We start from the raw sequence: 27,220 nt of genomic DNA, 5'->3' as shown, positions 1-27,220 counted from the left end.
CACATGTTCTCACTCATATAATGGACCTTGAACATCCAATGTAATACTATAAGAAAATAAATGACTGACAGTGGTGGGAAACTGTGAGGGGGAGGAGAAGGGAGATGGGATTAACAGTAGTCAATATCTGTCTGGGGATGGGGAGACACCTCTTATCAACAAGGGTGCCTGAACGAAGCATATTTATATACCTAACCCTTAACTGTACCCCACAATATCATATTAAAAAATATTGATAAAAAAGGAAACACATGCCAATCAAGGTTTTAAAAGATGACATGTCCCATCAAACAAAGCATAATAACTCAACCAGCTTTTTAGCAGATTCAAAATGACAGGCACACACAAATAAGAGAATGAGGGGTATGGGAAACATCCGCTTTGTCCCCCTCCAGTCATACTCCTCGCGAAGATATCTCAGACACCTCTCAGCAATTGGCAGGTTGGTACACCCCCAACGCAGACTAACTTTATGCGGAGCCCCTCCGCCATCCATCTCATTACACACAATCACACAGCACATTCTTCAGCCTTCTGTCCTAATTCTAGGAATCTGTGGGTTCAACTTCAGACAGCGTTTCCCTCCACTGCCTTTCAGCCCTTTTCTTCAGGCTGGAAGATCACAGCGGGCTCCGGGAGGTGATCAAGCTCCCCTTCTGCCATCCATTGGCAGGTCTATGCAAAGGTCTTTATTCCTACCCTTTCCATCAGGTGGTCTTTCTGTCCTTTCCGTCTGTGGTCATCCTTATGCCAGTTCCTCGCCTCTTGGGTTCCTGTTGTGCTTTCATGGTCTGAGCCTCAGTGTGCTGGGAGGGGCCTCCCTCCTATGGATCAAAAGGTCCATTGCACGCCAGGCAAGATTGCCCTCCCGTTGCCCTGGAGGTCGCACCCCGATGATAAAGGAGGTGGAACACACCGTCTCCAAACTCTCCATTTTCCAGCCAATGCACCAGATATGTAGCGGGAAGACAGAGAGATCGTGACACCGAGACTATTATAGGAAGTGGCACTTTATTACACTGGCTGGCCCAGCGGGCTTGAGGGGCTAATGCTTCCAGGTCAAGCCCCCCAGAACGGGAGAAGTGGGGTCTTATACCCTTGTTTAGGTAAGGGAGGGGGTCTGTTGAGTGACTACATATTTCCTTTGGAGTCTTACAAGGTTGTACTCAGCAAAATCAGATTTTTCAGAGAACAAATGGTTTTCAGGAACTGCAGGGTTGTAAACCATCAACTTCAGAAGAGGGTTTTTGGATAAGTCTGTGAATTAGTTACTCTTTTGCATTTCCATGAAATGGTCAGTCTCTGGCCATTTGGCCTTTCTTAGACAAAACCTGTCTGGCACCTGGCAGGTCTTTAAAGCTTGCAGCTTGCCTTTTAAAAGGAAATACCTTTAACTGCTACCAACCCCCCTTTCTGCCACATCAGAATGAAGGAAGGAAGGGAGGATGGAAGGAAGGAAGAAAGGAAGGAAGGAAGGATGGAAGGAAGGAAGAAACGAAAAACAAACAACAACAACAACAAAAAAAAACACGTAGAAAAGTCTGGGAAGCAAAAGTGCATTCTCCACAAGCTAGTTCTCTGGGCAAGATTTTTGCCAAAAGTTGTTGGGTACAGTTGGTATACAGACCAAAGAATTGTGGACTTTGGATGAGGTTGGAGGTAGAACTCTGCTGTGTTAACTATGTGACCTGGGCAAGTTGGTCAACCTCTCAGAGCCTGTGTTTGTAAATGGCATTGATATTTACCTCCTAAGAGTTTCTAAGGATTTAGTGATCCACAGTCAACACTCCAAAGATGGCATGAATGTGTTCACCTTCAAACACCCTTGCACCAGCACATGGCCCCCAGGAGGCGATTGGAAGGTCTGCTGGTTTACTTTGAAGGGGAACTGCCTTGGGCATGCTGAAAACAACCCCTCGCCCCAGCAACATCTAGTCACCATTCTAAATGTGGCAGTTACATTTTGTCAGGAGTCCTTTCCTTGGCTCTGATCCTAGCAGGGCAGCCCTGGTGTTTTGTAAGTACATTGAACAATTGGGACCATCCACACTGACTCTGACCTGTGGTGAATTTTCATTCCTTGAATGCTTGTGTAGAATTATAGTTTCTATTGCCAGAATGCAGTGCCTTTGAGTACCTTTGTATTTAAATATTCTCCTTCAGGCCATTCATTTACAATCATTAACCTCTCATGGAAGCTTCTAGAGTCAATTCCAGAGAGGTTTACATTATTTAGAAGCCATCACTAGTTAACAGGCTTTTTCTGGCAATAGCCAAAACTGCAGAGAAAACCTTTTTTGACAGGGACGGGCCCCAGATGTGTACTTAATAGTTTTATCTGGCTGGGCTCGGTGGCTCAGCCTGTAATCCCAGCACTTTGGGAGGCCCAGGCAAGTGGATTGCCTGAACTGGCGGGTTCAAGACCAGCCCCGGCAACTTGGCGTCACCTCGTCTCTACAATAAATCAAAAAATTAGCTGGGTGTGGTAGCGCATGCCTGTCGTTCCGGCTACATGGAAGGCTGAGGCGGACAGATCACTGGAGCCCAGCAGGTCGATGCTGGGGTGGCTGTGAGCATGCCACTGCACTCCAGCCTGGGGGAAGGAGTGAGACACCAACTCAAAAAAGAAAAAAGTGTTATCTTGTTCCTAATGTGAAGTATTCCAGGAAAGTGGGCTTGCACTGAGGCATGAGATGTCTAGTCAACAGGTGAGTCTCACTTAGAGTTTGGACAGGTATTCTGGAGGATCAACCCACTCCTGACTGCTTGGTTACTCTGACTCGTTTATCTCAAGAGGACTGTCCAAAGTCAAGACTGATGAGGAAGTTGAGGAGTAAGAAACACTACCTGAATTGGGTGTGTGTGGAGTAAGAAACACTACCTGAATTGGGTGTGTGTGTGTGTGTGTGTGTGTGTGTGTGTGTGTGTTTGAGAGGGAGAGAGAAAGAGATTCCTCCTACATATCTCACCATGTTATGCCAGTGAGATTTCAATTTCATACAAAATACACAGGTATATAAAAGCCATTGAAGTAGGGGGATGATTCTCACTCTGAGTTCAAAAAATGATAAATGGCAATTCTAGTCAAACTTTTCTGACACGTAAAAAAACAACATAACCATACTCCCAAAGAATAAATGTTGATGAGAATCAGGTTTGAATGTCCACAGGTTTCTAAAGCTAAGTTATTATGTCCTTACATTTGTTAAAAACATTTAGCAGCTGGGAAATAATAATTATAGTATAAATGTTGAGGTTGGGCGTGGTGGCTCATGCTTGTAATCCCAGCACTTTGGGAGGCGGAGGTGAGAGGATTGCCTGAGTCCAGGGGCTCAAGACCAGCCTGGGCAACTTGGTGAGACCTTGTCTCTACAATAAATCCCAAACTTAGCCAGGTGTGGTGGTGTGCACCTGTAATTCCAGCTACTTGGAAGGCTGAGGTAGAAGGATCACCTAAGCCCAGCAGGTCGAGGCTATGGTAGCCGTGAGCATGCCACTGCACTCTAGGCTGGGCAAGAGTGAGACTTCCAACTCAAAAAATAAAAATAATAAAATGTTGAATTTTGAATTTAAAGGTAGAATTTCTTCCAACGGAGATAGAGCTGTTTTAAGCTGTTGAGAACACACATAGCCTTTCTAGGTTGGCCAAGAGCCAACTTAAATGAGCACCAACAGGGACTTGAGCTGTTTGATCCATGGTTATCTGAATTTCCTTCTGCTTTTACACATGCATCTTTTTCTACTTCAGCTCTTCATTTCTCTTACACTTCTGTCCACTCCTTTAGCCAAAGCACTGGACTTAAATGTCTAGAAGAACATACACATATAGTTTGTTGGAATAGTTTTCCTATTTTGAAAGTGTGGAAGGCGTGTTTTGTATTACTTTAAAAAGAAAACTTAAATGGCAAGAACATTGTCTCTTTGCCCCTAGGCTAGGGAAAGAGAATGCTCTGAAGTAGTGATGAAATCTTTTCCAAAGCAGGATGGATTGCATCCATCGTGCAAGTTAGGATAAGACCTTAAAGCTGTTGGACTGGGCCTGTAAGAGGCACGTCAAACATTTTAAACAAAGGAGCATAGTCCAAAGCTGATATTATTTCTATAAACTGCAGTATACATGTGAGACGAAATTTACGTGTTGGTTTGTAGGTTTACTTTGACTCACTACATTTTTTAGATAAAATCACAAGGTGAAGTCATGCAGATCTAATAGCTGAGATTTTCTTTTCCTTCCAGGTCAGACACGACTACTCAGTAACCTCAAGAGGTAGCGGTGAGTGCTATGGATCCAACTGCTTCCTGCCTCACCAACAAGGATAGAGACTCCAAGTGTGGCGTAGGTACTTGATTGGTCCCTTGGCAACCCAGTTGATTTAAAAAAAAAAAAAGGCCACTAAGAAGTAGAATGCTGGGATTCCAGACCTCATCTAGTAACTCTGGAAAACTAATAAATGAATCCCCATCTCCATTCTGTCATTAAGGCCAAGGTAGTATATCTATTTTCCTCTAAATCCTATTCCATTTATGTCAAATGAGCCCTTAAAAAGCCACAAACCTGCATAAATCATCTAGTTTATACTGAGAGGCTTACTTACCCAACACCAGTAGTGACACGTACTATTGCTTCAACAATACATGTAGAAGTCAGGTGGTAGTGACTGCACACCGAAAAAATCCGAACGAAAATTTATTTCTTAAAATTTACTCAGAGGATTAGAGCTGATATATAATAGAACATTTAGGACTTAGAGTTATATCAACATAAAAATGATAGCTGTGGTTACAATTAGCACATGCAAATCACTGCAAAGGTAAAAATCCATACAAAGCACTCTAGACAAGCCCTCCAAATGGTCACCTGAGGCAGAGTAAACCAGCAAGTGCACCTGAAAGGATTGCACTTGGGAGGAAATGGAACACAGCTGGAGATGGAAAGGAGCCACACCTAAAGCTAATTACTGCATTGTCCTACTAGCAACTGCACATTTATCTTTAGAGTACATTATTCAATTTACATATACATTGAGGCTAAAGAATTTTCAAATATCTATGTTTAAAATATCCCTTTGGTTCAGACGTATCACATTTCAGTATTCACGTAACAGCATTTGAAACCGTAGTTACCATCTAGACAAAGCTTGTGTTCAAGACCTGGAAAATCTACCACCATCAGCCTTACATGCGTCTCATCACGATCTACCAACTTTAACAAACAACTGGGGAATGAACTAATCAGCGTGCAAACTATTGGCTGAAAAAAGCCCTTAAAAATTTGGGAACAAATGAATAGTAGAGGTCACCCCAGGCTGCCTTTTTATTTTTAATGCAATGTATATATAAATGTATTTAATATTGTGCCAATGCACTTACTTGCAGCATGTATTATGGAAAAATACACAAGATATGACATTTGGCTCTGGAAAGTTTTGTTTTGACTTACATCTGAATACTGTTTATAAATAGTCTGAAAATGAACTGCTGCTAAGGACCAGTCCAAAGAAGAACTAGGCTGTAAGCCTGCTAGTTCATACCTTCTTTGAAATCTATGACAATGCCCAATATTAGGCTAACCCTAAAAAACTTTCCATTTTATGATTTTGTTTTTAATTTACAGAAAAGTACAGTTATTTGTTAAAAAGTATCTGGGCAATATAGCCTAATGATAATACCTTTTTTTATGATAATACTTTAAAAAAGTTTATCCCAGTACATTTTTTGAACAATTGAGCTTAAGTTTTATGTAGCTTATGACTTTGGTGTTTTACTAGTCTCAACAAAATAAAACTTTGTTGAAACAGAAGTGTATGGTTTAGGGATTTGCTTTTAATACTAACCGAGCAAAATCAGGAGAATGACATGGAAGATAACAGAATGGAGAAAGATCTCTTGCTTGTGCTTGGTCAGTATATGCCAGTAAACATATATTTGGGGGAATTCTATATAGTTATTCTACTTATACACTTACATGTCATGATTTTAACTGGTTAACTTGGTATAAAAAAGACATCCTTAATAATCATGTTTGATTTCTATTTCTAAAACTAAATGTTCTTTAAATATGAAGTTTAATAAATAAATGTTTTATAAGTATACTTCAACTTCATTAACCTTTAACTTCACAATAAGAGCTAGGGTCAATGGATGACTTCATGTGGTAAAATCCCTTATCAAGGAATAAGGTTGAAATAAATGGACAATTAGGCAGAGACATGAATGAACACAGAACGTATGAATGACTGCCTTTTTCTCCCTGCTTCTACCCAAATGTTGAGTAGGTTACTGCGTGCTGATTGATCTATGCTAAAAAAAAAAATGATTAACATCTTAGGTTCAATGGATACGAAGTGTGAAGTATTAGTTTTCTAATAATTATTTGGCATTATCCCTTTAGGAACGATAGAAAACAGTAACAGTCAAATTACAATAGCAACACATGTAACATATGTTGGCTCATTTTTTTTTTTAATCTTAAAAAGGGCAACTGAGGTTGCAGAAGCAAAGAATTAGTTTTGTCCACAGTCTATTTTCTGATGTACTGGCATTACTTTAAACAACATTTTTAGACACTAGAGATTTAAAGAGTGATAAATCCACTAACTTTATTAGTTTTTACAGAAATAAACCAGATTTGTTTATCTGCCTACCTAAAACACAATTTACATGCTTCAAAACATAGGATTATTCTAAGACATGCTCAAGAAAGTAATTTTGTATTTAAAACAAGTTTTATGATTGCTTTTCTCCTTAGGGCAAAGATGTCCATTACATGTTAGTGCTCAAATATATATTCATTTTCTGAATGAATGTTTGACAGTAACCATATATCCATTTAATACGTCTAAAGTGCTCTTGGGACTGGGGCATTCACACACTGTACCAGGTTCTGTACAGGTTTCAACATGCGAATTTGCCTCAGTGTCCATTCTCATTCTCTAAGCTCATGAGTTCACATTTTACAACTGTCCCCAAATGGACAAACTTCCCTCTACAATACTCTTCACAACACTGTTATTTGCTATGAGAAAGGTTGCATCTATGGTTACAATAACATGACTCCTTTTTTGGAGGACATGTAATAGGTATACATTTTCTGACAGAAAAGGACAGCAAGAAAAATCCAGTCCAGATCTGGCCCAGCCTTCGACGACCAACTTAAAAGGTGGTGATGCCATTATCTCGTCTGTGTAAATTCTCTCTCTATCCCCACTTGATCTCTCTGTGCCTAATTTTCCTCATATACATTGTCATTCTACCAATCTATTTTTGCCTAGAGTAGGAAACTAGACATATCAGAATAAAGCATCTAGCCTGTTTCAAAAAGATCATATATGTGAAAGAACTCTAAAAAGTGACAGGTATTATATAAATACAAGAATATGAAGGATAAAAAACAGAAATCTAATGTGAACAATATTCCGAGAGAGTAAAAAGTAGTATCATATTCAACTGTAAATGTATACCAAGTTTTCTTAGCTTTTTAATTCTTCAATAGCTTCCACAAACTATTTTAAGTCGGCTTGGTGTCTGTAACTTAAATAAGACAGAAAAGCAAACCTGCTTCCTCTGAACTCACTTGATAAGAGTAGTCAATCACTAATGATGCATGACAATTTCTTCTCACTTCCTCAGCCCCTCTCTGGCCCCTGTGCCCATGACACATGTGGTGGGCAGGGGGCAGCATAAATGAAATAGTAGCTTTAGCACTATTCTTGGAGGCCTGGCTCACTTCTCTCCTGAAGAAGAGGTTTAAAACATTCCTAGGTCACGTTGTAGAACTAAGTCCCAACCTACGTCAGAACCCATGGATATCAGAATAGTTCCTCTTTCCTGTCTCTATGATAAGGATATTTGCTAAGATCTAAATGCACATTTTGGGGGTTCTGTTTTGTTTTGGTGGATATTGCCTAAGTCTTCTAAGTCTACTAGAATAATTTTTTTTAATTTTAGCCCTCTTAAAAACATAAACAAAGTGTACTCAAAACATATTTTAAGCTGAAGACATATACTGTATAAAGGGCTTTGTCAACCAAATTCTCAGTTTTAACAAGGGTCAATGATGCTTTAACATGTGTACAGAAAAATGTTAACAATTTAAGCCTTTATAAATGGCAAACAAGTTTTAAAATGCTTGAGATAGTTTGGGGCATTCCTAGCTCCTATTATGGCACTCCACTGAGTTTGTGAAACAGATTGAAAGAAGTTATCAATAATAAGCAATTTTTAAAAAACTAGTGAAATTACTGATTATATAAATAAAAATTTAGTATTTTTAATCTGCTAAGCTCCAAATTTTTTTTTTCCAATAACAACTGGTAGCATCATAACCAATGGAAGGCGGAACTAAGAAATATATTGTACGTTGATATAAAAGAGGTCCCTCTCATTTTTTTGTCAGACTACAAAAGCTGGGCTCGTATAGTTATAGCCTACGGACCTCTTTTTAAATTACTTTGTCAGCTAAGTAGATGGTTTAGACCATGCTTCTCTGATTTTTATATTAACTATCCCTAAATCACTTTATTTGATGACTATTCTCACCGAAATTGGGTTAGCTGTGCTAAGTATGCCACTGCTTATTATTTAAATACTCTTCGTTTTCTGTGTAACAAAACAAAAACTTTAACTTTATAAATTTAAGACAAGCTTTCTATTTTTCTTCAGTGCAAACATCCTGAAACAGCACAAAGTCATTCAGCTATTCGGAGGATAAAGTCAGTTCATGTAGTGCTTAATGCAGAATCCCAGATATTCTGGAATGGAAAAAGCCCATGTCAGAGTCCGGTACATTTTTATCCTAATGGGCAAGTAATCATCTTCAGAGTGAAGATTATTTTTTATCTGAATTCACAGATACAATAGTCTAGCTTTACTTTGCAGGTACTGCTGACGCTATTACAGGAACTGCTGGTCTTTCACTGAGGCATGTAGCCACCTTGTCTCACAGTCTGTGGTAAGTAACTTTTAGGCATTCCTTCATCAGTTGCTTCCATCCCCACTGGTTCGAACCTTTCCATTTGTCCCTCAGGACCTGGACCAAAAGCATCTGCTGCAGAAACTTCCTGAAACACTGTCATTTGTCCAGACCCACAGGACTGTGAAATATGATCTGAAATCTGCTGTTGTTTGAGTCTAACAAAATCTTCCTCACTGACTGAAACTGGCTTTGACCTTTCAAAATGGGAAATATCTGGACTGGTTTCATGTTGACTGCAGTTTTGCTTGAAGTATTGCTGCCTGGGCAAAATGCCATCACTGTTGTCTACATTATCTGAGAGTTGCAGATCCTCTGGCCGCTCCTCCGAATCCAACAAGGGCTGAGTGGACTCGGATCTTGAGAACACTTGGACCGATGGAACCTGGTGTCTGTAGCCACTGTGCACCACAGTAGAATACTGGACAGTGCTTGAAGTATTTTGTGCAGATTCATTCTCATCACTGCTAGAAATGCTTGGCCTAGAAGATGACATGCATGAAGACCCCCCAATACCACTGCTGTGTCCTTCAGTACTAATTTTTTCCTTTTTGAATAGGTCCAATGATTTCAAATCTTCTGGAAAAGGCTTTTTGTCATTTGCTTCTATTTCCACAACACTTACATCAGTGAAATTGCCATCTGAATACATTTGATCCTTTGAATTAAAATTGTGCTAAGAAAGAGAGAACACAGATTATTACCTATGGCATATGCTCATTTAGAAAATCTCAAATATATATGGAAAACATTAGTTAAAGTCACATTGCTAATATACCTCTAAAACATCTCAGTAACTTTCAGTGGTACAGAAATAACCTGTATTGTCATTAAATCACTAACTACCCAAAACACATATTGTAAAATGAGTCTGGAAGTCTTATTTTGTCAGTGTTACATTTTGATAAATTGATGGTCTACAAATAGTGTTTAATATTTCATGCCTATAGTAGACAGCCTAGGATTAACTGATAGAAAACTAGAAAACATTAAGGAAAATCAAATTTGAATGGACCGAGGCTTTGTAGAATACAAAAATACATAACATACTTTAACCTGTTAATATAAAATTCAAAGATTTCTGAAGGACAACAAATACAAATGATTTCCCCTGGGGTATATCTAAAGTTCAAAGAGTTTAGTGTAGGTTCCCAGAAACCATCAGTGTTAAAATGGTAGAGTGCTTCACTTGGTTTTATTATTCAATCCAAAATGCTTGTCTTCTAATAGTTACCATCACAGTTTTAGCACTTCCAAGTATTTGGTTTGCAAGTTCAACCAGATATTTACAATATTTACTGAATAGTACTAGGAATATCAGAACAAATATAATGATAGATCATATTTACTAGATGTTACTATAGGTATTATTTTAAATTCTGATTACTATTTTCATTTATATACTATTTTATTTTTATTTACTTTTTCATTCAGACTGAATACCTTTTGGGTTGACTCTATAATACACAGGAATATTAGGAGGCATTTGTAAACAACTCAGAAACATTTTATCTTACCCTTGGAGGAGTGTGAGGTGACCACTGGGCAATATGACTCTTTGAAGGGTCTGGAACATTAGGCCAGATGTGTTTTTTAATTCTGAAGAGAAAAGAAACATGATTTATGTAGAGCCATATGTAATACATAATGAATAGTTCCTATTTCTAAACATGTTCACTTAAGAGTCTTAAGAACCAAACCAATTCACTAAATGAACAAATACACCTAACTCTATCCTGAAGCCAAACAAAAAATTTTTTTTCTTGTAATGAAAAGTACTGTTGAAAATGCATAAAGATCTTAATGTATTCATAATGAAGAATTGTTAAAAAGACTAAAGTCAATAATCAGTATTCAATTTTTTAAAAACTCAAAATTCTATAATAAGGCCTGGTGTGGTGGCTCACACCTGTAATCCCAGCACTCTGGGAGGCTGAGGAGGGAGAATTGCTTGAACCCAAGAGTTCAAGACCAGCCTAGGCAACATTGTCTCTATAAAAAAAAAAAAAAAAAAAAAAATCAAAAAATTAGCCAGCCGTGGTGGTACATGAGCTACCTGGGTGGCTAAGGTGGAAGATTGCTTAAGCCCAGAAGTATGAGACTGTGGAGAGCCTTGATCATGGCACTGCACTCCAGCCTGGGTGACAGAGTGAGGCTATGACTCAAAAAAAAAGAACCAAATAAGGGACAGACTAACCTCATTTATGAATTGACACAAAAATTATTAAGAAATTGAACATAGCTGGGCACAGAGGCTCACGCCTGTAATCCCAGCACCTTGGGAGGTAGAGGTGAGAGGATTGCCTGAGCCCACAGGCTCGAGACCAGCCTGGGTAACTTGGCGGGGCAACTTGGCGAGACCTCATATCTACAATAAATCAAAAATTAGCTGGGCATAGTGGTGGATGTCTGTATTTCCAGCTACTTGGAAGGCTGAGGCAGAAGGATCACCTGAGCCCAGCAGGTCAAGGATGCAGGGACTGTGAGCATGCCACTGCACTCCAGGGCAACAAAGTGAGACTCCAACTCAAAAAAAATAAAAAATAAAAAATAAAAAAATAAAAATAAATCAACACAGCAAAATCCAAAGAATGCAAGAATGGTATATGAAAAATCAATCAGTAAAATTCCCCAGGTTCATGGAAGGAAGGAGAAAAGACATGATATCGTTTCAATAGATTCAGAAAAAGGATCTGACAAAATTTACTCAATCATGAGAAAAACTGCCAGCAAAACAGAAACAAGAACTTCCTCCTGCTGGAAGAAGTCGCAAAGGAAAAAAACTAAAACTTCTTCAACCTATAGGTAACATCGCATGTAACGGTGAAAGGCTAAATGCTTTCTCCCCTAAAATCAGTAACAATGCAAAGTTGTCCGCTCTTATCACTTTTAGTCAACATTTTACCAGAGGTCCTAGCCAGTGCATTAAGACAAGAAAAAGAACTAAAAGCATGAAGATTAAAATAACTATAATTACTTGCATGCAGAATAACTGTGCATGCAGAAAATTCTAAGGACTCCAAAAGCTACTAACAAATTAATTTATCAAGTTCCCAGGATACAAGATCAATATATACACACATAAAAAAAAAATCAACTGTATTTTTATATACTAACAACAATGAGAAAATAGATTGTTAGCCAGGTGTGGTGGCTCAAGCTTGTAATCCCTGCACTTCAGGAGGCAGACACAGGAGGACTGCAAGAACGCAGGAGTTTGAGACTGGTCTAGGCAACACAGCAAGACCATGTCTCTGCAAAAATAAAAAAAATTACCTGGGTGTGGTGGCGCACACCTCTGGTCTCAACTACTCAGGAGGCTGAGGTGGAAGGATCACTTGAGCCCAAGAGGGCGAGACTGCAGTGAACTGCGAGCATGCCACTATAAAGAGGCACCAGAGTAAGACCCCTCAACTCAAAAAATAAATAAAATAAAAAATAACTTTCAAAAAGAAAATATATATTTTTTAAAAACTTCATTTATAACAACATAAAATAATACTTAGGAATACATTTAACAAAAGATGTGCAAGGCCTGTAAAACTATAAAACAATGCAAAAGGAAATAAAATAAAACTTAGATAAGTAAACATATAAACCAGATTCATGGATTCAAAGACTTAATGGTTTTAAGGTGCAGTTCTCCCAAACTGACCAGTAAATTCAATAGTAACCCAATCAAAATTATAACAGGAATTTTTTAAAAAGGAAACTGACAAGCTGATATTAAAATTTACGTGAAAAAGCAGAGAGGCTAGCAAAAATAGTTCTGGGCTGGGCATGGTGGCTCATGCCTATAATCCCAGCACTTTGGGAGGCCAAGGTGAGAGGACTGCCTGAGTGCAGGAGTTTGAGACCAGTCTGGGCAATATGGTAAGACAGATTAATAAATTTTGATATATCCATACCATGGAATACTGTTCAGCAATAAAATATGAGTGTATGCAACAACATAGATGAATCTGAAAAATATGCTAAGTGGAAGACACTATAAACAAAAGACTATCTGCTGATTATTTCTATTCACATAAAATTCTAGAAAAAGGCAAAACTAGTTACAGAAAGCAGATCAATGACTACCCGCAGTCAGGTGTTGAAGGAGAGGATAGACTATAAAACAGAATAAGGAAACTTTTTAGGGTGACGGAAATATTCTGTATCTTGACTATAGTAGCAATTGTTCATCTGATACGGTTATAAAAGTTCATCAAGCTGTACACTTAAAGTAGATAAATTTTACTGTGTGTAAATCATAACTCAATAAAACTGGGAAGAAATGCAAAAATATGAATAAGGGTACTTACAGATCTCGTTTATTAAAGCAGAACAAGACTCCCAGAAGAGTTGTCAGTAGGAATGCTAAGCAAACAGGCACAACTATGGCTTCAATTTCTCCTTGAGCTAAAAAAAGAAAGAGATGTGATGGGAAATAATTGTTGATATATATGCTAAGAAGAAAGAATACAACTTCTCAACCAGACATACTGTTGACAAGGTGACTTTTTAAAAAAAATTTTTTATTAATCAGTATTTTTTATTATGGTTTTGTGGGGTACAGTTAAAGGTTAGGTGTAAAATTACGTTTTGGTGACTTTTTTTAAAAGTCTTTTCAGACTTAATAAAGTGTTGTGTTTTTTTTTAATTTGTTTTTTTGAGTTGGAGTCTCACTCTGTTGCCCAGACTGGAGTGCAGTGGCACGTCCCTGGTCACCGCAGCCTCGACCTGCTGGGCTCTGGCTATCCTTCTGCCTCAGTCTTCTAAGTAGCTGGAACTACAGGCGCGCACTACTATGCCCGGCTAATTTTTTGATTTATTGTAGAGATGAGGTCTCGTCAAGTTGCCTAGGTGGGTCTCGAACCCACAGGCTCAGGCAATCCACTCACCTCAGCCTCCCAAAGCGCGGGATTACAGGCTAAGCCACCAAGCCTGGCTGGGTGTTGTGTTTTTATACTCTCTTCTCTCCTTGCTAAATCATATCCTAGCCATTTTATGTGGCCAGTAACCTGGTCACATAGCAAGCATAAAATATATGTTCATTTGGGAGATTCAAATGGTTAGTTCAGTTTACTAAACAGATAACCTATTTGGTAAGTTAGAGCTTTCTTTCTGTTTTTTTTGTTTTTTTTTTTTTTCTGATTTGGAGTCTCATTCTGTCACTCAGGCTGGAGTACAGTAGCATGATCACAGCTAACCACAGCCTTGACCTCCTGGGCTAAGGTGATCCTTCAGCCTCAGCCTCCAAGTGGCTGGGACTATAGGTACACACCACTATGCTCAGCAAATTTTTAAATCTTTTGTAGAGATGAGGTCTCACTATGTTGCCCAGGCTGGTGAGTTTTCAAACATAATCGTTTATTACATTTATGATCTGCATTCAGCAGAAGCTTAGCAAAAGTTTCTCTTTAAATTCTAACATTCATCATTGCATAATGGAGAAATTATATCAGAACAATTATGAATACTGGGTAAAAATGGAAAAGCTATAAAACAATCCTAATTGAACTACAAGTTTACTTTCCATAAGGAATAAAAATGCAACTCTCAGGATTTTTCAGAGTTATTTACCATTTTCAAAAAGATGGCATATCTGATATAGGGTTGAGAATTTTAGGAGATGCTCAAAAGGTACAAGGAGAGGCACAAGTAGAAATAAATCATCTGAAAAGCAAACAAGCCCAAGATTCCTGTCTATCAACATAAATCCCCACCTGCATTTAAAAGAGGACTTAGTGGATGGGTTTGGTGGCTCAGCCTGTAATCCTAGGACTTTGGGAGGCGGAGGCAAGTGGATTGCCTGAGCCCGTGGGTCAAGATCACCCGGGGCAACTTGGCGAGACCTGTCTCTACAATAAATCAAAAATTAGCTGGGCGTGGTAGCACGTGCCTGTAGTTCTGACTTCTTGGAAGGCTGAGGTGGAAGGATACCCAGAGCCCAGCAGGTCGACGCTGAAGTGGTCATGAGTGTGCCACAGCACTCCAGCTTGGGCAACAGAGTGAGACTCCAACTCAAAAAATAATAATAATCAAAAATAAAAATAAATAAAAGAGGACTCAGTAGTTGAATGAATGACTGATTGGTATAACTAATATTGGAGATGTTTTTGAATGACTTAACTTGCTGGTTGTTTCCAGTTAACTCCTCCAGGTCCCTTTTAGTTTTCACAGGAAAAAATGTATGAAAGTATTATTATAGTATATACTACTCACTTAGTTTTACCTTTCTATCACACTTATCCCTTTGTAACTCTACTATCTATGAAGCCCAGCAGAAATCAAGAAATCAAATCAATGTTTGGGAATAAACTATGGGTTGGCAAATATTAACTCTTAAATGCTAAGGATCTGATTTTATGTTTTCATGTCTGGGCCTTTGTTCATGAAACTGTCTCAATGCTGCCTTCTTCCTATTTGTCCACATCCTAATTCAAGGACTGTCTCCTCTACAAAGTCTTCTTTGAAGGTGAAACTATCCCTTACCGGTATCTTTAAATTCCTACTCTATTTACTGTCTAACAAGCTGTAAAGTCCTTGGTGGCAAGACCCATACCACATGAAGAAGTCATAATGGGTCCATGAAACAATAGACCGGTAATTCTAAAAAAAAGCATGCCATAAAGGAATAGTAATAAGCATGATTTAATTTTTGGCAAAATTACATGCAGGCTGGATGCAGTGGCTTAAGCCTGTAATCCCAGCACTTTGGGAGGTCAAGATGGGAGGACTGCTTGAGCCCAGGAGTCTGAGACCAGCCTACACAACACAGTGAGACTTTGTCTCTACGAAAAAATAAAAAAATTAGCTGGGTGTGGTGGCATGTGCTGGTGGCCCCAGGTGCTCGGGAGGCTGAGGCAGGAGGATCGTTTGAGCCCAGGAGTTTGAGGCTGTGGTGAGCCATGATCATGCCACTGTACTTCAGCCTAGGCTACAGAGTGAGACCTTGACTAAAAAAAAAAAAAACATGCAGTGGAGACAATGACTAAGAGATCTTCTATGAGTAATACTAAAGAGGTGTCCGCAGAGTAATTGGAAGCCTGATTTCAGCAGGTTAAAGAATAAACGGGAGATATGAAAGTGAGGACTGTAAGGGTGGACTAGTCTTTCAAGTATCTGTCTATACAAAGAATACAAAAGAATAAAAAGAATAGAAAAAGAAAGATACCACAACCAAGACAGTGAAAAAACTGAACCCACTTGGAAAGATAAAATTTAGAGTATTAAAAAACCACTTAGGGTATAACTGAATTCAGTCAGAAGCAGTTAATAAAATACTAAAAAAGTGAGAAATAATGTTCCATAGTTTAAAGAAAAAACAACCAAAACCAGATAAATAGATAATTTATGAATATTTCATTTCTATTAATCCAAAGACACGCTTAACACAATTTTAGCATATAAATTAAGTCCATTTGCTAATCTGATTAGGTTTGAAAAAAGAGAAGATCAAACTTCATTATTTCTTACCAAACTTTGGTGTAGTAAAAGTAAATTCTGGACCATCTTTTCCACCTTCATCTGTGTATGCTGCCATTCTTACCATGTACAATGTGTCACTAGTTAAAGAGGACAGTGTATATTCTGTGTGGGAAGAGTCCACATTCACAGCTGGAAGAAATAAAAACTGTGTTTTATTAATCTATTCAATGTTTTTGCTTCATTTGGCCTATATTGTGAAAGTATCAGAAAGGAATAAAAATATTTTTGCCAGAAAACAACTTTTTTAAGTCTGACATAATGTTCTTCTATAAGCACAACACAATATTTTATTAAGCCATGAAAGCAACTATAAGGCATATTCTCAAGCATCTCCTGAGGCTAGTATACTATAGTAATAAGATACATATCTTAACAAGATGAGACTTAGTATTTAAAAGCTTAAGGGGAAAAATTTTCATTCTTAATATCTAATATGGTTTTATTACCAGTTTCATTTCCAACGATGGTTCTATAAAATATAGTATAGTTTCTGATAAATCCATTCTGAACATCAACAGGAAGTTGATCCCACTCTAAGACAACTTCATTTTTCCCTACTTTTTTTGTCCGAACAGTAGGTCCTCTGGAAGGTGCTGTAACAGAATAAATGTATTTGCTAATTGAAAATCACTAGAATTTAGTAAAATTTCCTTAAATTATTTGACATAATGGGCCATACCCTTATCTAAAGGTAATAAAATGCTTTCACTAATACCAAACAATATTTTTTTCAAAGAAAATGAGTTTGGACTTACGAGCCTGTTTAAGGTATGCCCTTATAGATTCAGGGCTTCCTGGTCCATCAGCATAGACTGGAGTAACTGTTATCAAATAGCATTTGCTCTCCACTAGGTTCCCTACAAGAAGAATAGCAGATTAAGTCTTTTTTCCCCATAATGAAAAAGTCACATTAATTCCATTATTTCATGGCCACTTTTCTTTTAAAACTGCAGCTTTTAAGTTAAGCACTGGCTTTTTGTGTATTGGATTCAATCTTAATAGAGTAAAACTATAAAAGTATTACCAATACAGTGAATAAAAAGTATGCTGCTAATAAAAGTAATGCTTGGGCTGGGCGCAGTGGCTCACGCCTTAATCCCAGCACTTTGGATGGTGGAGGCGGGAGGATTGCCTGAGCTCAGAGATTCGAGACCAGCCTGGGCAACTTGGCAAGACCTCATCTCTACAGTAAATCAAAAAAATTAGCTAGGGGTGGTGGCACATGCCTGTACTTCCAGCTACTTGGAAGGTTGAGGTGGAAAGATCACCTTAGCCCAGCAGATCGAGGATGCGGTGGCCATGAGTGTGCCATTGCACTCCAGCCTGGGCAACAGAGTGAGACTCCCAACTCAAAAAAAAACAAAGAAAAAAGTAATGATCGTATTTATATTTAGGATTTATAAAACAATGATCTCAAATTACTCTGGGTCTTATTTAGACTATGACAGTTTTTATACATTGTAACAATTCTCTGAGAGCTGCCTAATGAGCAAGATGCCTCAACTAATAAATAAGGCCTAGGGGAAAGTGCTCATGGCCCTAGTTTGTTGGATGAGTTGGAAAACAAGAATTAGTGCTATTTTCCCCACTTTTTTTTTTTTAAGCAGGAGTCTCACTCTGTTGCCCAGGCTGGAGTGCAGTGGCATGCTCATGGCCACCGCAGCCTCGAGCTGCTGGGCTCAGGAGATCCTTCCACCTCAGCCTTTCCAGTAGCTGGAACCACAGAACCACAGGCATGTGCCACCACACCTGGCTAATTTTTGATTTATTGTAGAGACAAAGTCTTGCCAAGTTGCCCAGGCTGGTCTTGAACCCCTGGGCTCAGGCAATCCTCTCGCCTCTGCCTCCCAAAGTCCTAGGATTACAGGTGTGAGTCACCATGCCCAGTTGCCCCACAATTTTAAAAGAAAAAAAGTCTTAAATATTTCCTTTAGGCCAGGTGCGGTGGCTCACGCCTATAATCCCAGCACTTTGGGAGGTTGAGTGACAGGACTATCTGAACCCATGGGTTCAAGACCAGCCAGGGCAACTTGGTGAGACCTCATCTCTACAATAAATAAAAAAATAAGCCAGGCATGTTGGTGCATGCCCGTAGTTCTGGCTACTTGGAAGGCTGAGGCAGAAGGATCTCCTGAGCCCAACAGGTCGAGGCTGCCGTTGGTGGCCATGAGCGTGCCACTGCACTCCAGTCTGGACGACAGAGTGAAACAACAACTCAAAAAACCCCCAAAAACAAAAAAACAAATTTCCTTTATTTATAATTCTTCCAAATTATCAAAGCAATCTATCTTTTTAGCATGTACCAGTAATGTTTTTCTTTTCTATACAGCATATTATCTGTGTATATCAGAAAATGTATGTTTTACTGAAGTTTAGACCTTCAACAACAACTTAAATTCCTTAACTATTACTCATGAAGTTGTATGCTCCTTTGTCTTTTTTTTTTTTTTGAGTTGAAGCCTCATTCCATTGCCCAGGCTGGAGCGCAGTCACACGCTCACAGTCACCCCAGCGTCCACCTGCTGGGCTCAGGCAATCCTTCCACTTCAGCCTTCCAAGTAGCTGGAACCACAGGCATCCACCAACACACTCAGCTAATTTGATTTATTGTAGAGATAAGGTCTTGTCAAATTGCCTAGGCTATTCTCGAACCTGTGGGCTCAGGCAATCCTCTCACCTGGGCCTTCCAAAGTGCTGCGATTATAGGCTTGAGTCACCACACCTGGCCACTCCTTTGTCTTCTTAAACAGTGATTTTACCTTTTCTTGGGGTTTGAATATTATCAAGAAATGAGCAACTTTTATATTTTACTGTAATAGTGATGTTTTTAGGGTTACTGAGCTACATGGGGCTACCTGCCCAACCTTAATGTCTCCAGAGCTTATGCTATGTTTTTTTCTTTAAAGTTTCATGGTCTAGTTATTTTTAATTTGTTTCTTCCCTAGCTCCACCATGTTTTTAATTTGACAAGACTGATAAAATAGACAATCAAGCTTATACAAATTGTATATAAAATAGGTTAATGTTCAAACCACCTATTTTTTTATGAATAAAGCTCAAAAACTTCATGGCAGATATTTCTCTGCTTAAGGCTTTTCCAATTAATCATTATTTATAGCTAATCTCTAATGACTATCCTTTTTTTTTTTTTAAAGTGACATAAGCTGAGTGCTTTTGTTTTCTCTTTAAAGTTGCTATATCACTTTATAGTCACTTAATAAACAGTACTACGACACACAGAACAATCCACTTTAGAATTCTATATTATTATTACTTCCTGTCCTTCATTAGTACTTCCAGCTGAAAGGCATAAAAAAACCTGAGTTCTGGTTCTGCTTCCCCTATTTGATGGCTGTAATAAGCCAAACAAGCCATCCAGATGCTCTAGGAAACTATTTTCTCATCTGAAGGACTGAGAAAGTGAAATCAGGTACAGAGAATATACAACTAGTCAGTAGTAAAGGTCGGACTCTCTTGTATTTCTCTATTTAGTTTTATGAATCTTCTTTGATGATAAAATATTAGAGTTTATGAAGAAGATGGTATTAACCTCACTCTGTCCATTAAGCAACTCTGTACTTCAGAGAGGTTAAGTGTGACTTTTTGAGAGTTACACATCTAGTAATGAACGGGGCATTGATAAATTGGAAATCCTTTCAATGAACCATAAAACCTACAAACCAGAAAGAATGCAAAAGAAGCATCTGTAAAGAGTTAGAAAAAGAACTATCACCTTAAATGTTTCTAGCCAGGTATACCTCTTAAATAGGTGAGATGCACAATGCCATCTTCTTGCTGCCAGTCTGGGATACAGGGTGATTTATCCGATAACACACACCACTCAAGTATGTATTTGTTTACAGGTTCACTTGGAGTAGTCCATTCTACCCAAAGCATGTTATCTTTGGGGAATGCTTTAAGATCCATTACAGGATGAGTAGCTTTAAAACAAAGTTTGAATACTGATGTAATAAACAAACATTCAAAAAAATTGAAAAATGTTCACATTTTACAGTCATTTCCAAAACATATGACTTATCAATTTTTGTAGTGTCTATTAACATGCATTTGCTTCATAAAAGCACTTGTTATATATTACCTACAAAGAAAAGTCAATTTTAAATTTAAATTTTGCTTTTCCTAAACTTCACGTTTTGTATATATGTTTGTAATCGCAATTTTTCGTCTTTGAAAGCTACAGATAAACAACATATTTAAGTCATGTGCACATAAATTTCTAAAAGACTTGAAATAGTATTTTAAAAAATAAGATAAATAGGCAACCCCCTAGGGTCTCCTCTCATGGTGGTAACTATTCTGTCCTCTCAATAAATCCTGCTTTCAAAAAAAAAAAAAAAAAAGTACTCAATATACTTACATGAATGAAGTAGCTCACTGCAAGGTTTCAGTGAGCAATATAGTAATGGAAATTTTTCATGCATCCTGATGAAATCTGCCTGCTGATTTCTAAAAAATGATCATCTCTGATACTGAGATTATTTGCTTGCTGATTTCTAAAAATATGACCATCCCTGTTACTGAGAAGACAGTCTTAGAGATTTGTATTTTTTTAATGGGAGCCCTGTCCAGACCTAACCATCTTTTTTCCAACAATGAGCCAGGTTCCATCTCAGACACAAACCTTTAAAATCACTGGCAGGGATTGTTAAAACCGATGCGTCTGATTTGCCAACCAGATTTCTTGCTGTTAGGGATGCTACATAACGATCATTTGTGAGATTTACTGTCAGTTTTGTGTCATTAACTGTGTAATTTTGTAAACGTGATTTCCATCTTGTGAGAGTTACTTCATAATCCAAGATTTTTCCATTGGCTTCAAAAGGAGGCAATGTCTGTAATAAAATAGTTTATTTTAAAAATCTATTTCACAAATCCTAAATAAAGTAGTCAGTTTTTCTTCATGTTCATAAATTTCTGTCATCTTGTCAAATCTCTAAATATTTAATTGGAAAAGACTGGCAATCTCATTTTAAATTCAGCTATACAGTAAAATCACTACATACTGAATGAAGAGTAAAGCATGACTTTAAAAGAGGGGAAGCAGCATCATTCTATTAGCTTTTAGTTCTGTATAAAATTCTGCACTGTAGCTATGTGGGCCTAAATTATTTATTTCATGGTTATTTTTCTCTTTACCTTTGTCATGATCTTATGCACATTTATCAGCATACTTTAATTATCCTAAACCTTTATTAGTTTTCTGAGACATTCTGGCAAATTCCATAAAGTAGAAGACAGAGTCCCTCTTCTTACAGAAGTTATACTTTCACAGAATTGTGCTTAAATATCTAAGATGTGTTATCTGTATAACAACTTGTCTTCTATATAGTATATGTAAAGCTTTTAGATTTGTGTTTTTATTTATTAAAATTAATCAAATACTTTGCTAACATTAAGATAAATAAAATTTAACTGTTAAGAAATCTCTACTCATGATACCATATGAAATGTATTTATAAGAGACAAAAATATATAAACATGTAATTTTTACCTTCCATACGAGTTGTACAGATCTATAGCCATGAGTCTGGGATGGATCTATTGTATACCAGAAACTTGGTGCTTTAGAAGGTCCTAAAGAAAAGACATACATTTCTTAAAATAAAAAAGTTTTTATTTCAATAGTAAAAAAAAAATCCTGCATATTATTCTCTTAGTTTGTTCTCGATATTGTTGCCCTTCAACTGGTGTCTCTACTGCTTTATACCAGCATTTTCCCATCCCAACACGAGACACCTGTCTCTTCCTTTAATCTGGATGATTTAGATTATATTGGAACTCTTTAACTGTAAAAGGTACTAATGTAACCTAAACAATAACCAACAAGGTGTCACTATTTCTTATTCTATTTCTTATAACTTCATGCTCTTCACTGTTTGGGTGCTGCACTGTACTCATGTGTGTTTATCTGTTGAAACCTTCTGTACTGGTTGCCTTTATCCCAGTCTCTCTGGTTTCTGTACCGGTTGCCTGTATCCCAGCCTCTCTCAATCTTCTCCATTTCGTTATCGGTAATTACCTCTTTATGATCAATAAATCACTCCTTGGACATATTCAACTATTATTCTATTAAATACCATATCTTGTGATTAGAGTTATAAAAATCTTTAAAAAGTCGGTTAGCTATTGATTTTTTTAAAGACAAACTTATTAAAATAAAAAGATTAGTAAATATTAGTTGATGCTACATATTGCTAAAAATCAAACTGAAAAATCATATTTAAGTACATGCTTAACAAATACCCATAGGAATATAAAACAAAATAAATTTATTTATGTAGGGATGATTCAGAGTGACAGGATATAATAAAAACAAATTCACAGAATTGTAATCATCACCAACCATGTGAAAAAGCACTTTATAAAACATAGTTTGTTTTTCTGTTTTTATTTTGTTTTGCTTTGTTTTTAAAGAGACAGGATCATCCAGACTGGAGTGCAGTGGTATGATCATAGATCACTGCAGCCTCAAACTCCTGAGCTTAAGTGATCCTCCCATCTCAGCCTCTCAAAACACTGGGATTACAAGTATTTACCACGCTCAGTCAAAACATAAGTAGTAATTAGGTTTTAAAAATCCCTGTAGTATCAATTTAAATTTAAAAAATTTTTAAAAAAATTTAAAATTAAAAAAAATTTATAATAGCTATTATATGTAGTATAGTGAGTTTTCACCCTGACTTTAGCTGATTTTTCAAAAATCTTATAAATATAACCACAAGATATGGCATTCAATATACTACAAAAGGAGTTCAATAAAATCCAAGCAGAGATGTGTTGATCATGAAATGGTAAATACAGATGACAAAACAAAGAAGAGACAGGCAGACCAGGAAGGCTGGGAAAAGGGTTGCCAGTACAGAAAGTTCAAACAGATAAACACACAAGTACCCAAACAGAATAAAGGACATGAAATCATAAAAAAAAAACCCTTTATTTGCCAGAACTATTTCCTACCATAAAAAGAACCCAGAGGCTTCATTCACTGAGTTGAAGAAATGTTTAGTCCAATGGCTCACAACTTTTAGGAGCTCATTGATTTGACAAAGATTATGTACCTCTACCTCAAGAAAATGCACACAGGCAGTAATCTCAATATTTTACCTACATTTAAAAGTGTTTCATGAACTCCTCCAAACAGACCCATATGCCTCCATAGGCCCAAAGAATCCCAGGTTTAAGAATCCTCTTGGTTAGACAAAAGTCCTAGTTGAGGACTCTCAAACCAGCATTAGCAGTACTGCCATCTTCCACGGCATTTACGAGTGAAAGAGAAAATTTTAGGGGAGATGGCTACGTTTCTGCCCGTAACATTCTCGATGCACATGACCTAGGTCTCTAGCAGTGCTGAAAGTAAAGGGACACAGGTGGTAGGGGAAGTTTTTAAGCCATTGCTAGTGCCACTGAAACTTAAATGGTGAGATAGGAAAATGTTCAAAAAGAAAAATCCATATGACACAGGATTACTTCTTGATAGCTACACAAGAAATTAGTAGTTTCTTTGGAGAGAGAATCTTACTTCAGACTGTACACCCGTTTGTGGTCTATACTACATGCATGATATACTCTGTGGGAGAAAAAATAAAAATAAAAATAAACCAATCAACCAAAATTCCAGGGTTAATCTTTTTTCCAGTGGCTTGCCAAGTGCTGGTAGGAAAAAATGAATAAAAGGTATAATTCAAATATATTTTTGACAGTGAATACTGTGATTTTAATGATTCAGGAAATGATTCTACAGTTAGGGGTCACTCTGGACCACTCTCCTTGAATAAAATGTTCTGGGCTTATCAACAGTTAAGTCAATGGTTTTCTGATGGCATCTAAGATACCAATCCATGATACATTTAATTAGGTAGCAAATATATTTATACTATCAAAATAATGCCTATTAAGTTTTATTAAGTTTATCTTGATATCCTTGAAAATGAATGTGTAAAATACTATAGTTTGAATAAAATGATCACAAAATAAGAAGAAATGAGGTCTATATATATATATATATTTTTTTTTTTTTTTTTTTTTTGAGTTGGAGTCTCACTCTGTCGCCCAGACTGGAGTGCAGTGGCCGCTCCCGGCCACCGCAGCCTCTACCCACTGGGCTCCGGTGATCCTTCCGCCTCAGCCTTCCGAGTAGCCGGAATTACAGGCGCGCGCTACCACGCCCAGCTGATTTTTTGATTTGTTGTAGAGATGAGGTCTCGCTGCCCAGGCGGGTCTCGAACCTGCGGGCTCAGGCAATCCACTCACCTCAGCCTCCCAAAGGCGCGGGATGACAGGCTGAGCCACCGAGCCCGGCTGAGGTCTATATTTTTAAAACTAGACACAATTCACAGCCAGAATTCCAACAGCTTTTTTTCTTCATATACTTATTTACTTACTATCTTCATATGTGATCCCATGTACTTCTTCACTCCAGTCACTCCAGAAGCCCTTACCATCTTCCTTCACACAGCGAATCCTAAACACATATTCTGTAAAAGGCTTAAGGTCCTGGACAGTGAATGAAGATCGGGTGAATGCTGTATCTTCAGGAGGAATCTAAACAAAAAGCAAATTGACCAACAACGAAACAATAAATAAGGTCTTCTAAGTTGTTAGAATTTTAAAAACCAAATTTAATGAAGCAAGACTAATATCAAGCTCAACCACTGAAGAGGAATAAATACAGGTCAAAAAGCAGTCCAAACTAGTAAAGTTACTAGGTTTGAGGAGTATGGAAGCATCTATTGTCCTTCCTTTCTTTTCATTTTATTTATTTCTTCCATGGTGCCTGCAACAAGACATGAAACAGCACACCCTACTTTGAATTAATTCAAGAAGGTCTCAGTATAGGAACTATGGGAAAAGTGTAGGAAATTCTCAGATAGTACTAGTACCCCTAGGCCCAAAGAAATGAGGAGAGGTACCAGAACCTGAAAGAAGAGGGATAGAGAAAGCTGCTTTGACAGGAGCAGTGACCTTAGGTTGAGAGACAGAGCCAGCTCCAGGAAGGCAGCAAGGAGAATGAACAAACAACAAGCCAATCTCACTTCTCTTTTATCTGGCTTTTCTCCTGTTGCCCTGTCCTCTCCTTCTTCCTTTTTTTTTAAGAAAGTAGGATTTACTGAGAGGACAGAAAAGCTCCTGGAGCAGTAGGGGCCCAAGGGGTTACCTGCCCTCTCCTATTGACCAAACTCACTAGCAAGCTACACAGAGTGGGAACCCGCAGATGAAATCCATATAGGTCAGAATGCTACAACAACGAGAGGATGGAGAAGAGTAGAGCATAGATCTGGACAGGCAAATGGAAGATATCCAGCCCCAGTCAAGAGAAACAAAAGCAAGTAGATAAACTTGGCTTTAAAAAAAAAAAAAAAAGAAGTGAGTAAATACAGATAAATGACTCTGGTTTTTCCTACCACTCTGAGAATTAAATACTGAATACAAAATAAAAATAGATGTCAGTCTTTTTTGTACCACCGAAACCTATGACATGTAACATCGTATTTTGAAGAACTTCAGGTATGTATCTTCTCTGTACAACATGAAGCATTCATCTAATATTGTTTTCTGAGTTCTTTAGATAAGTGGGATGAGGCGAGAAGTAGTAAGGCTCAATTCCCTTATAAGCTCATTATTGTGGCCAAAGCAACAAAAACAAAAGCATATTGTTAGTGATAAATGGATTCAAAACAAAGAACAGTACATGTAGCTCGATACTATGATGACAGCCTTTTAAAAATTCCAAGTATTTCTTTACTGACAGAATTATCTTTGGGTACAGCATCCTTTTCCTATTTAGTCTTACAAGTTCCCTGCCAATCCCTTTCTCTACCTTGAAGGTTGACAAACTTTCTACAAAGAACTAGATAAAATATCGACTAATATTTTAGACCTGTGGGCCAGACAATCTCTGTTGCAGCTACTTAACTCTTCCATTGTAGAAGGAAAATAGAAACAATATGTAAACAAATGAATGGCTGTGTTCCAATAAAACTTTACTTACAAAAACAGGTGGCAGGCTGATTTTGGCCTATGGACTGTAGTACACCAACCCCTACCTTTATCCTTATGATCTCTTTATTTTTGCTCCTCTACTTAATTTGCTTCTTATTACTTGTATTCTTTTCACCACCCACAAAAAGTGCCATTTTCTATCACTCTGCATCTCTTCCATGTTTCAATTAATGGTTACTGTATACAACAAGGCTATATTTTCTATCTGCATATCTTCCTGATTGCCCTTCCTTAAAATAAAGATTTAGAAGAGGTATCAAGCAAAATATCTCACATTTAGAAACTTAAGACATTTAGAAAATTATTGACACTTTTAGATTAGAGGGTTGCAAGAGAGACATTTGGATAAGCAGTAACTTTGTTTACCTGGCTCCAAGTTGAGGCATCTTTGGTCCTATATTGAATGTCATATTTCAGACTCATATCACTTATAACACCTGGGTTGATCCACGTCAATTTTAAGATACTGGACAGTTCCTCTGAGTTGCTCAATGATAAATTATGTGGTGGATTGGGCTTCACTGAAGAATAAAATAAATCCTAGCATTTATTATGTTTTACTTTTACAACTTCATATACAAACTTAAAAATATTTTTTATTTTCCTTTATTTTACAATATTCATTTATTCTTATCAAATGAGCTAATTTCTCTGAAAATGATGCCATGCTGTACCGTATAATGGAAAGGAAATATTTCTTTTTCTTTTTTTTTGAGTTGGAGTCTCACTCGGTTGCCCAGACTGGAGTGCAGTGGC

General features: G+C 37.6%; 1 protein-coding gene across 1 annotated transcript in view; it reads right to left on the bottom strand.

The window, feature by feature from the left end:
* Positions 1-8,702: 8,702 nt before the first annotated feature.
* IL6ST (interleukin 6 signal transducer) overlaps positions 8,703-27,220 on the bottom strand; it is a 36,378-nt gene continuing 17,860 nt past the window's right edge. The window contains exons 6-16 of the mRNA XM_008056462.2: positions 26,831-26,985; positions 24,847-25,006; positions 21,957-22,039; positions 21,087-21,297; positions 20,203-20,385; positions 17,200-17,301; positions 16,891-17,037; positions 16,433-16,573; positions 13,276-13,372; positions 10,489-10,570; positions 8,703-9,647 (exon numbers count right to left, since the gene is read on the bottom strand). Of these exons, the coding sequence (XP_008054653.1) occupies positions 8,913-9,647; positions 10,489-10,570; positions 13,276-13,372; positions 16,433-16,573; positions 16,891-17,037; positions 17,200-17,301; positions 20,203-20,385; positions 21,087-21,297; positions 21,957-22,039; positions 24,847-25,006; positions 26,831-26,985 (2,096 nt within the window). The 3' untranslated portion in view covers positions 8,703-8,912. The remainder of the gene's footprint in view (positions 9,648-10,488; positions 10,571-13,275; positions 13,373-16,432; positions 16,574-16,890; positions 17,038-17,199; positions 17,302-20,202; positions 20,386-21,086; positions 21,298-21,956; positions 22,040-24,846; positions 25,007-26,830; positions 26,986-27,220) is intronic.

The sequence above is a fragment of the Carlito syrichta genome, unplaced genomic scaffold, assembly GCF_000164805.1.
Source record: "Carlito syrichta isolate Samal-C Ts95f unplaced genomic scaffold, Tarsius_syrichta-2.0.1 Scaffold302369, whole genome shotgun sequence".
NCBI classification, from domain to species: domain Eukaryota; kingdom Metazoa; phylum Chordata; class Mammalia; order Primates; family Tarsiidae; genus Carlito; species Carlito syrichta.
This window is presented reverse-complemented; position numbering and strand designations above follow the sequence as displayed.